The 11,921-nt window shown below is 51.0% G+C and overlaps 1 protein-coding gene across 1 annotated transcript; it reads right to left on the bottom strand.

Annotated features, from left to right (window-relative positions):
• Positions 1-1,858: 1,858 nt before the first annotated feature.
• On the bottom strand, positions 1,859-11,093 carry mxra5a (matrix-remodelling associated 5a). Its single transcript, XM_084668563.1, has 6 exons — positions 10,846-11,093; positions 10,547-10,676; positions 10,010-10,400; positions 5,792-9,784; positions 4,736-5,651; positions 1,859-4,576 (listed from the first exon to the last, which is right to left on the bottom strand). The coding sequence occupies exons 1-6, from the start codon at positions 11,022-11,024 to the stop codon at positions 2,668-2,670; spliced, it is 7,518 nt and encodes a 2,505-aa protein (XP_084524689.1). The 5' UTR covers positions 11,025-11,093; the 3' UTR covers positions 1,859-2,667.
• Positions 11,094-11,921: the final 828 nt, after the last annotated feature.

Raw genomic sequence — 11,921 nt, forward strand, 5'->3', positions numbered from 1 at the left:
TGGCACTGTAGTAATCTTGGCGCCATATGTTCTCTGCAGGGCCCAACACATGGCCTATCATTTGGTCAAGTCACACCTTGATGTGCCACACACCTGGCTGTCTCATGGCATTTAAAGAAATGCTGTTATAAGTCAACCTTGTACTTCACTTAAGTAGACATCATAGATTTATGGATACTACATTTAATAAGAAAGCTATTGGAAGACTATGGTGATTATAGTGTATGATCTTACAAGGAATGAAAACAGAAGAGACTTATTTTCTGCTTTACGGGGAAAATCTTGAACACATGGTGGGCACATGAGCTTTTGATAGGTTGACACACAGGATCTCAACTTTTTTTCAACAACCAGAAACAAGGTGTTGTGTTTTACCCAGAACAACATCATTACAGCTAACTGTGGTTTGTTCTTGATTGGTTTTTGACATCTCTCTAATTATTCTCTACATAATTATTTATGTTTTCTTCAAATAACTTTGTGTTCAGTCGAAATGGTGTCAAAATGGTGTTGATTTCCTCAGAACGTACTGTACCTCCAGACTGTGAACAATTAGTAGCATGTCCTCGTAATTATTTTGATACACCTCGCATTGATCTCTAGGCTTTCGTTCTCCGAACGAAATTGTGTCAAGTCTTGATGAGCACCGTCAAGTGCAGGTAATTGAACCTATTAGAACGTGTCAACGCATCTCTCAACTCATTTTAATCCCCCAGATTCTTCCACAGTTCTTCAAATCTCAAGTGCGTAATCACATCAAAGGATGTTCTCCTTCCTTGTGTGGCACTTCATTAAATGGCTTCATCTGGGTCACTGTTGAATACAAATGATCTGCCGCCTCAAACCCCTCCTCCTTTTTTATGATGTCATCTGCCGCATCTGCACAATAGGACATTAGGTTAACTACTGTGGGGAGGAAACCAGGAATGGAAAGAAACAGTTCATATAAACATCTGTAAACATCCCAGACTGTGGCTCTGCTAGACTGCACTTCTTAATGGTGATGACTTTATGGTAATGGGAATGGAGTGCTTCGCTGCTGCTTAAATGGGACAGCAGGTGCGACCAAGATGTGCTGGAGATGGATCCGTACCTGGAGGAGATAGTGACATCAGACCTCTTTGTTCGAATCCGTCGACAGCCGTTATAAGGCCTCTGCCTGCCCACACTGACTGACAAACAGCACACGTCTCTGCAGGCTGTGATCGTTCATACGGATCATGGGGGCGAAGCCTTTGCGAAGAAAAATTGAGATGAGCTGTTTGCGCTCTCTGAATTGGATTTTGGAGAGCTTCAACTGTTCAGGTAACCTCTAATAGCAGAGGTGCTGTACATGGTTATGGAGGGATTCCATAAATGAGGCTGATTACAGTGCTACTTGCTTAGCAATAAAAACATTCAGACTGAAACCAATGAACTGATGGGGGATTTCCCCTAGAATACAGATGTTTCTCCTTTCTGGAAGAGAACACCATGACTGTATAATAACTCCCAGAGCTACAACTGAAGGCTTGACTCCAGAACGACAAATCCCTTCCCTTTCCTGACCTACTTCGTACCCCACATCCTAAGTCCAGTTATTTTCAAAGACTTATCAAAGTGACGTGTTAAGTCGGATACGAGTGATTCATGCAGCCAAGCTACCCTTCACATAAACATTTTAGAAATACTTTGGATTCTCACTTCTTCTGTGATATCCTTCTACCATATTCTACTACTCTTCACAACTCAAATGTCTTTCCGAATAAAACACTTACATCCTTCCACATCTCTATGTGACATCTCTATTTATGCCTGCTGTTGCCATGTAAAAGAAAAAAAGAAAACTAGACACAATATAATTCAAAACGATGTTGAACTTTATTAGAAATATGTGAAATTCCAATGCACCAGAGTCCATTCAAAGACAAATAATTTAAAATCAAGAACATATGATTAATATGAAACACATTTAGACTGGTAGCGGACAACAAAATAAGAATCACAGTTAGTTGAGTAAATTGTTTGTGAATGTTTGTAAATTCTTGCAGTTGTTTTTGGAGCAGGCTTCCATTGCAAAAGGGACCTTGGTCTAATATTACTTTTTGGATAAATAAAAGTGGACAAATCGATGATCCAGCAGAAAGATGGATCATAGAACATATTGCGGATGATGAAAATGAAATTAAATATAATGGCACCATGGCATTCACGGTTGATAGGTCTATAAAACAAGTTTGTTGATCATATACACAAAGTAATAATACATATTTTCCATATCAACAGATAACTTAAAATATTTCCCATTAGCAAATATAAATGTATAAAGCTATGTAAATCTATCTACAGTTTGACATAAGTTGTCATTGTCAGAATAGACAAAAAAAAAGCAGCCCATTTGAAGAGCTCTTTTTACAGTTTTTATAATTGCTACAAATAATAATACTTTAAAGGCTTTGCTCTCAATTCAAAATGGTCTGAAAATGACTTAGCACAATTATGATGATGACTGACATTATCTTGAGTGCTCAATACATTATACAAAGTGACTTTTTAGAAGAAAAAACAATAATGGCTATACCCACTGAAAGCATGTTTATAGCTATGACAGTTCCTCCAACATTTCTGAAAAGGAAGCATAATGGCAGTTATAAGGGCATGTGGTCAATCTTTTTGGTTCAGACCTACTCAGAACACATGAAGATACGTTGTCTTGGTGTCCACCCCTATCACGTTTCTGGCCGAACACTTGTAGAAGCCTGCGTCCCTCTGAGAGGGGTTCTGGATGATCAGAGAGCCTTGAGGGTGCAGGTACTTGTTACCAAAGAGGCGTGGCTGGGCGCTGACTGCCAGCCGCGTTCTGTCCGGCGTCTCCCACGCCACCTCGGCCCTCGGGATGCCCGTCGCCACGCAATTCAGTTGCACGGCAACGCCGCGCCTGGCGTACGTGGTCGGGGGCGGGCCGCTGGTGATGCGGGGCGGGTATGCGATCACAATGACGGACACAGGCAGCAGGGCGCTGCCCAGCTCGTTGGCCGCCCGGCAGACGTAGGAGCCCCTGTCGTAGACGGAGGCCTGCTGGATGGCCAGGGTCCCGTTGGAAAGAACGGCATAGCGTCCTGTCCTCTGGGGCCGCCCCAGGACCACCCCGCTGGGGAGGGTCCACGTGAGCCTGAGAGGGTCCCCGCTAGCCAGGCAATGAAGAAGGAGAGTCTCTCCATTCATTAAGGTGATGGGGGAATTGTACTTGTTGTTGATCTGTGGCGTCCTCCCTGGGGTCAGGGTGACGGTGCGCTCCACCAGCCCTGCGGCGTTGCGCCCCAGGCATCGATACATCCCAGCCTCCGAGACTGAGGGATTACTGATGACAAGAGAGCCATCTGGCCTGTGGAGGAATTTGGCATATTGGGCTCCGCTTGCAAGAGGGGAGCCATGAGGCAAGATCCAGGTGACCTGGGGCATAGCTGCACCTTCAAAGGAGCAGTTCAGAGTCATGGTACTGCCCACGGTCAAAGACAGGCTCTCTGTTTTGGGGCCCCTGAGCTGTGGCCTTTCCACCACGTCATTCACCTCCAGGTGCACCGTCAGCCTGGCCTCCCCTCCCTCGTTGCGGGCGATGCAAGCTAGCTGGGACGAGTCGCTCCTCTTGACCGCGCGGATCTCCAGAGTGCCGTTCCGATGGACCGTCATCCTGCTACCGTAGTACGGCGCCGGGAGGATGACGTTCTCCGGCAGGACCCACATGACCCGGGGGACGGGGGTTCCCACGGCAGAGCAGTCCACCAGCTTGCGCTGGTCCCTGACCGCCGTCACTCTCATGGTGTTGGCCACGCCCCTCAGGCCGTTGATGGTTGGAGGGGTGACCAGGACGTCGACCTGGGTGACTTTCCGGTCCTGGCCCGCACTGTTCCGGGCTGTGCAGGTGTAGTTCCCAGCGTCAAAGCGCTGGGCGTTGTGGACCACCAGTGTGCCGTCGTTACGGATCTGGTATTTGTCGGAGGCAGACGGGATGGCCCTGTTTGTTGGGGACATCCAGGAGATGAGAGGGACGGGCTCCCCCTTGGCACTGCACTTCATAGTCACCGTCTCCCCATACAACACCCTGATGACCTCGGGCCGCTTGTCTCTGATGGAAGGGGGTTCGGCCACGACCTTGACGTGCACCTTCATCTCGTCCTTCCCCATCTGGTTCTCAGCGTAGCACGTGTAGTCTCCCCCTTCCCTCATCCCCACGTCGTTGAAGTAAAGCGTTCCGTTGTCGAACACCACGTACCTGCGGCTGCGGCCTCCGGCCCCGTCTGTCTGCTTGAGAGGGTTGACCATGGTTCCGTCCGGCAGGGCCCAGCTGATCTCCGGGTTGGGGTGGCCGGACGCCACGCAGTCCACTTTCAGCTCGCCCCCGTAGAGGACCTCCTGGCTGCTCAGCGACTGCTTGTGTTCGATCCTGGCCGGCCTGGCCAGCACGCTGGCTCTCAGCAGCACGTAGTCGTCCCCCAGTTTGTTACGTGCCACACACAGGTAGTCACCGCCGTCTTTATCGGTCATCGACTGGATGGTCAGGGTTCCGTTGGCGAAGACTTTGATCCTCGGGTCGAAGCTGCGGAAACAATAAACACACGAAGAATGATCACTCGGGTGTACGGTCTACAGAACTCATCCATGAGGCCAGTCTGACTGAGCTCAAAGTAGATTCAGTATGTCAGTGGCACAGCTTGGATTGCTCTTCTGTGTGTTTGGATGCTCTGGGATGCATTACCTGTACTGAGCATCCACCAGCTTCTTAGTGGGCGTCCTCCAGATGATCCTGGGCTCTGGGTCTCCTGTGGCGATGCAGTCCAGATGCAGCTTTCCCCCATAGACCACATCTGTTCTCTGGGGAGAGGAGGAGCTGATCCTGGCCTTGTTGGAGGAGGACATCTTCAGGACGGTCAGGATGATGGTCCTCCTGGAGGCTCCCATGGCGTTACTGGCCACACACTCATACCTCCCAGCGTCCCCCTGGCCCAGGCTGCGCACGTACAGGGTGCCGTTGGGGAACACAAACAGGTTCCGTCCATTCACAAACTGGGAGGGGAGGAGCTGCAGGCCGTCGGGCGTGGTCCAGCGCGTGATGGGGGGCGGGGCTCCCTTGGCGGTGCAGTGGATGTTGGCGGTGCTGCCCTCGGGCAAGGTGGAGTTCTCGCGGAGGGCCTGCTGGATGACAGGAGGCAGAGCAGCCACGTGCAGACGCACAGAGACAGAGTCGGCCCCGGCCACGCTGCTCCCGATGCATTTATAAACCCCCCTGTCGGTGGAGCTGGCTCGGGTTATCCTGAGGGTGCCGTTACTGAGGAGGGACACACGCTGTTGGGGGCCTCCAGCAGGGGGCGCTGCAATGTGGACCCTGTCGGGCAGCACCCACGTCACCCGGGGTGTGGGGTGTCCCTGGACCATGCACTCCAGCTCAATGCTGTCTCCCAGGTTGACCGTGGCGTCGCGGTAGCGAGGCTGAAGCACCCTGGGATGCTGGGCTATGACTGCCAGGTTGACCACCAGCTTGTCTGTGCCATACTGGTTCTGCACAGTGCAGAGGTACTGGCCTCGGTCCAGAGGCTGGGTGTTCCGGATGATAAATGTGCCGTTGGGATGGACCTCAAATCTCTGGACCCGGGTGTTCTGAGCAACACTTGCCCCTGAAAGAATAGAAATTGATTTTTCTTTCATTCATCTGTAATGTGAAATATATGTAAATACAGTATGTTGCCTGTGAAATATTCATTCATGCCTTGAGTTAAAATAAGAAACAGGAAGATATAGTGTGTGCCGTACGTACCAGTGGAGACTTTAGTCCAAGACAGGAAGGGTTTGGGCTCCCCAAGCGCCTCACAGGGCAGCTGTGCGTCCATCTCTGCATTCACAGTGACCATCTGAAAATTAACATTTGTGATGCGGGGTTTCCCTCGGGGTACTGCCACCCCCACACTTCCTGGTTGCTGAGACCCCACCGATGCACCATAGGTCAGGGGTGGTGCCCCTGTCCTCGGGCCCTCCCTGTGAGGCATGGACGAGGACACGCGGGGCTGAGAGGTGCCTGTGCTGGTTGGAAAAATTGTGGTAGTGCTGGTATCAGCCTGGGTGTGGGTGTGTGTCCCTGGCGTTTTAGGCCCTGTGAGTTGACCTCCACCCCTGCCTGAGTCTGACCTGGGGTCAGAATGTATTCTAGTAGTAGGGTGAGTATCAGGGGATCTGTTTGTGTTTACACTGTTGGGCGAGAGAGGGTTAACTTGACCAGGGAGGAGGATTCTCTCACTGTGACTGTCAGGGATGTGGTTGGGACTTTCCAGGGGTCTGGTGGGGGGTCTCGGCCTGGTCCAGTCCCCAGGGGAGGACGTGTGTGGGACGTGGGCCGGAGTCTGAGGCCTAGCTCCGGAGGAGACGACAGCAGACGTCCTCTTCACCGGTGCTGAGGTGACAGATGGAGTTTTGACAGCGTTATTGTTACGGTGATCTCCATCAAAAGCGCCGCTCGACTTCATGGTGACTGTTTGAGTTAGGCCAGGCACTTGATGAGAGCTTTTAGATGTTACAGATTTCTTTGTGGTGAGCTGATCTATCTCATAGGCTTCCTCGTAAAAAGCAGAGTTCGGGGAAGCGCCGTGATCATGCCCGCCCTCCGACCCACTGACTTCCTGCTGAATGGAAGGAGCAGACGAGGAGGAGGGCTGCGGTGGTAACAAGCCATTGATCTCTTCGAACGCCACCTTTTCAGCCCGGTTTGATTCATATTGATGGTTCGATCCGCCCGGCTCTACATCTGGTCTTACTTCCAGTTGAGTGGGAGGATTCTCAGAGGACTTGTCAGAACTTGGCACGGGGCTAAGGTCTCCAGTAATGCCTCCCTTTTGTGTCTCTTCTAAAGGTTTAACTGCAGGAAGAGGCACGCTTGTAAACCTATCCAGAGCAGCAGCCGTGGGCGTACCCCAGGGCTCTCGAGATGCAGCCGGAGAGGTCCCCTGCCTGGGGTGGTGAGCTGGGACGGTCTGTCCTCCTCGTCCACCCTCTGGAGCTCTGGTTGGAAACGCTGGTGCCGCTGATGTGCTGCTGAGTGGTGGTCTGGCACGAGGGAGAAGGGCATCCTTTGTTTCAGGAGACGTGGTGGCGGGTCTCACCGAGGACTCGGAGACCGGGTCACCTCTGGCGTCATACACGGAGACTGTGCTCTCTTTGTGATTCATTCCGGCTGATGACGTCGCTTGGCTTTCCGTTAATGGAGTGGTGGTATTAAATTTGGCTGAAGTGACTCGGGCCTTTTCTGATGCCACTATTTTTAGCCCTGTCGTTGAGGGTGTCTCGGTGGTTGCTAGGAAAGCATCCATAGGTGTGGTCGTGCTATTCTCACTTGCTTGATTCAGCCTTTCCTTTTTCCTGTTTCTTCTCCGGCCTCCGTGCCTTCTCCTGGAGTTAGGGTTTCTGAGGCGTGTTTGCCCCCGGCCTGAAGGCTCCTTCCTCCCTGCCACCCCCGAGGCAGGCTGGGTAGTGGGGGAGGCTGTGGTGAGCATTATCAGGGGATGTGAGATGTCCACCGTGAAATACTTCAGCTGACTCTGTGTGCTACCTCCGGCTGTTGTGGTCTCACCGACAAAGTCTGATACATTGTTTTCGGTTTCAAAGTCATTTTGAACGGTGGTTAACTGTGGGCGAAGGTCCCCACTGTCTACATATTGTTCTAGTTCCTCATTAGAGCTGTTAACAGTGCTGGGTTTGTTCCCATTCTCAGACCCCTCAGATGTTGATGAGATCTCAGACACTGTAACTGCCTCCCCATGTGAGGAAGTTCTTTGATTCCCTCGTAAAGTACCGTCGTATGAAACACTGTTGCTGGCAGTGTTCACATGACGCTGGCTTTGAGTTTGTGGATGTGTAACAGTGTCACTCTGCTGCTGGGGAGCAGATGTAGGCTGTGTGATTCGTGAGCGACTTGTGAGTGTGCGTGGCTGTGTGTATGAGTGTGTGCGCGGGGGAAATGTGGATGTGTACAGCTCCTCCTCTGCCTGGTTTGTATCCTCTGATGATCCCTCTGTGTCGTGAGACACTGTCTGTGTATTATGGGATGTCAGCCGCCCCTGCTGTCTCCTATTGGTGTGAGGAGCTGGGCTGGGTGTTACATTACTCTGACCGTTCCTGTCTCGTATCTTGGCCAAGATGTCAGCCCATTTCTCCGGGTCTATTTTCTTGTTTGACACGTTCGTCCTCCTACGCATCTCCACTGTGCTTTTCTTGTCGCCTACACGCGACCCTGTCACGGGCGATTTTCTCGGCACAGCCGGCCGGCGCCAAGAGTTTCTGAAGGGATGCCCGCCACGCCTGCCCAAGCCAGGATCTCTCCGTCGAGTCATGAGGTCCACCCGGCTCGTGGGCGCCTCTCCCTGGGTGTCCTCCTCCCCGGATGCCTCCTCCCCCTCCTCCACGGGGACTTTTATTTTGGTATTGACCCCTGAGGCAGACTGAGGCCTAGTGGGAAACTTCCTCAGTGGTCGAAACCCCGCCCTCCTTGTGAGGTTCACCTTCGTAGCCAGAGAATCGGCGCCGTGTTGATTTATGGCCACACACTTGTAATATCCACTGTCTGACGGTTGACTCTTTGGGATTCTCAGTGTTCCGTTGGAATAGACAAGCGCTCGAGAGGAGTTAGCTCTGAAATTCACGATGCTGCCGTCTGGCAGGATCCAGCTGATCTCAGCATCGGGAGAGCCAGATGCCACACAAGGCAGGGTGACAGGATCTCCTGTGAAGCCCTCCACGGATGAGCTTCCACCCTCGCCCCCTGGAGGTGGACTGGAGGATTCCTCCACGGAGAGATAGAAGGGGAGCACACTGAGGTCACCGCGGACCTGGGCGATACAGTAGTAGACGCCTGTGTCTGAATGGCCCACGTTTTTAATGAGCAGCCTACCAGAGCTGGACACAGACACCCTGTTATCTGGGCTGTTGTAAGGGGCCTCCAGCTGGGAGCCGTCTGGCATCATCCATCGGACTACCGGCTCTCCGGAACTCTGTACGTTACAGTCCATTTGGCTGGGGCTGCCCACCATTGCGCTCAGTGCTGCTCTGGTGCTGTTTGTGGACTCTATCAAGACCCATGTCCTGGCCTGTCTCCTCACCAGCTCGGCCTCCACGGTTGGGGAAAGGTGGGTGGAGAGGATCAGCTTGACGCTCCTCCCTGTGGACTGAGGCCTGTTCAACTGCAGGTCCATGTAGGTCTGCATCAGCCAGGCAGGCTTAGCTACCACATTAGCCTTTACCCCTGTGTAATAGAGGGCGTCTTTCTCCAAGTCCTGCCTGTACCTATAGCTGGGCTCCGGCTCCTTAGTCAGCATGATCTCCCTCTGCAGGTGGGCAGGCACGTCGCTGTAGTAGGCGATGAGCCTCCACAAGCGCTCGTAGTTGTCCCTGTCTATGGGACACTCGACGTCCACTGAGAGGGTGACGTTGGCGGACAGCTGAAGAGGGTTCACCTGGCTCCAGCTCATCCTCGTGGTCTCTCTCGGTTCACCCACAGCGCACTCCAGATCCACTTTGTTCCCGTGCTCATCCGAAAGGCCCAGGGTGATGTTACCAAACTTCTCTTTGAACTCCTCCGGGGTCATGACCTCGCTCTCGGTGTCCTCCGGGAGGGTGGGTCGCTGGGGGGTGGTGATGACTGGGCTGCTGCACGACAGGCTGTCCAGACCCTGGATCTCCTTGCTCCTCAGGTGCTTGGGGGAGGAGCACATTGGGCACAGTTGACCCCCAGCATAAGCCCTGTCCTTCTTACACTTCAGCACACCTGAGAGACAACAGGAAACACAGAAAAAACCTTCTAGTCACGAGTTACTTTTAAACTGTGCGTCCTGGAAGTTCACCTGAAAAATACCACGTCAGAAACATCTTGAAATAAGCTCAACCATATGATATGGTGCAGCTTAGTCTGATACAACATCCGTTTCTGAACAGAACACACACACAAGGCATTTCCCCATCATCGTTCTGACAACCGAAGCTCAAACATCACCTGGTGTGTTCTTGTCCCAGTTCAGGAACCACTTCATCCTGCAGTCACAGGTCCAGGGGTTGTCCTGCAGGTAGAGGTTCTCCAGGTGAGGCATGCCATCCAGCATGCTCTGGGGCAGCGAGGTCAGCCCGTTATCAGACAAGTACAGGTGTCTGAGGGTGGACATGTGGAAGTGGTCCATCATGGAGAAGGTGGCGAAGGTGGAAGGGTGGAGCTGCTGTAGACGGTTGCCCTCCAGCTGGAGCAGACGGAGGGAGGTTAGACCCTGGAAGGCGTCCGGGTGGATGAACTCCAGGCGGTTGTGGTCCAGGTGGAGTCTGGCCAGGCTCCACAGCCCGTGGAACGTCTCCCGGCTAATCTCCTCCAGCTTGTTATAGCTCATCTTCAACATCTGATAAGAAGTGGAGATGATTAAGCCTTAACATATCAATTTCAATGGGGTTATGCTGATCAGATATTACTGTAGAGTGGCTTGGGATCATATGGGATGGTAAGAGAGAATCACGTCATCTTTAATCAGCTGTGGGATTAGGGTACCTGTAAGGAGATCAGATCCCTGAATGCTTGGTTGGGAATACTGTGGAGATTGTTTCCATGAATCATGAGTAGCTCCAGTTTCCTCAGTCCAGCCAGGGAAGTCTCAGTCATCTTGCTGATGGTATTAAACCTATGCAAACAAAATTAAGCTATCGATTATCTTGGCCTGTCGTGAACTTGCTTAAACACAAATCAATTAAATGAAAGACTCATGGCACTTTTAGACATTGTTGATGTTGATTGAACAGCAAATGATGTAAGGTTTCCAATGATCTCTCTTCCAACAGGATGATGCTTACCCCAGGTTGATGCGCTCCACCTGTCTGTGTATGCCAGCTGGCACAGCGAGCAGGGAGCGGAAGGTGCAGTGCAACTCAGTGGGCAGGGGGCAGGAGCAGGGTCGCGGGCATGGCAGGAAGGCAGCGGGCAGGGGCAGCACCACTGAGAGCAGGAGGATGAAAAGGGCAGGACGATCCATCTTCTGCGGTGCCGGGGCCACTCTCTGCTCCTCCAATCAAAGCAGCTGGTATGGGGGTCACACTGGTTACACACCCACACCCTTGGAGTTAAAGCCACAGTAAACAAGATTAGTCACAAAGATTAGACAGTTTACCAATTGTTCAGAAGGTAGCCTACTGTATGCACCTTGCAGAAATGCAACAGTTCGATATTTCAAGTTAAAAGTTTAAATATTTGAAGGCTTTTAATATCCTAAATTCGTTATTTTGCGTCTCATACACTTAGCAGCTAAACAAATATTGCATGTTTTACAAATATACCATCCATCAATAGGCTAGCCTTGTCAACAACGTTTGTCTACAAGTTCCATTAATCTAATTTAATAAACAAATTATATAATATGAACGATATTGCTATTATTAAATACACTTTTAGTAATGAAACACAAAAATCACAGCATTTAAAAAAATAAACCGTTAGTAGGCTATTAGCAGAGCTAAGTTTCGAAGGCTAATTCATTGAATATTGAATATATCAGCGTCTATTCTACTCTTCAATCAATGAACTTTTCATGCATCCTCAAATGTACTTTTGGATAAGTGCGCTCCAGCACAAAGACTACTCCACTTTGACTGAATGGTGCTGGTAAAAAGCTAAGATCTTAGCCTACCTTAAAATCTTTATTTTGAGCGAGACTCTCTGTGGCCCATTCAAACATGACTTTGCTGTGTCTACGGATGCGGCTGCTCCCTATAGACGCATTAATCCCCACAGTTGAAGAAAACGAGTTAGTTTGTCCAAAACGAGAAAGACAACGGCAAAGTATTTCTAAATGCACCAAAGTATTTCTAAAAACAAAATACTATAATAGTTTCAGATGTCCAGGTTATTATTCCAATAAAATATTCAGGTTTAC

Source organism: Hypomesus nipponensis, chromosome 12 (assembly GCF_054491055.1).
Source record: "Hypomesus nipponensis isolate SF chromosome 12, ASM5449105v1, whole genome shotgun sequence".
NCBI classification, from domain to species: Eukaryota; Metazoa; Chordata; class Actinopteri; order Osmeriformes; family Osmeridae; genus Hypomesus; species Hypomesus nipponensis.

Bases quoted from the DNA above. Each gene is read 5' to 3' on its own strand.
- mxra5a (XM_084668563.1), bottom strand. From the start codon at position 11,024: ATGGATCGTCCTGCCCTTTTCATCCTCCTGCTCTCAGTGGTGCTGCCC. The intron at 10,401-10,546 runs GTACCCTAATCC...ACTTCTTATCAG, and splicing joins GGGATCTGATCTCCTTACAG to ATGTTGAAGATGAGCTATAA. The intron at 5,652-5,791 runs GTACGTACGGCA...CTATTCTTTCAG, and splicing joins TTGGACTAAAGTCTCCACTG to GGGCAAGTGTTGCTCAGAAC.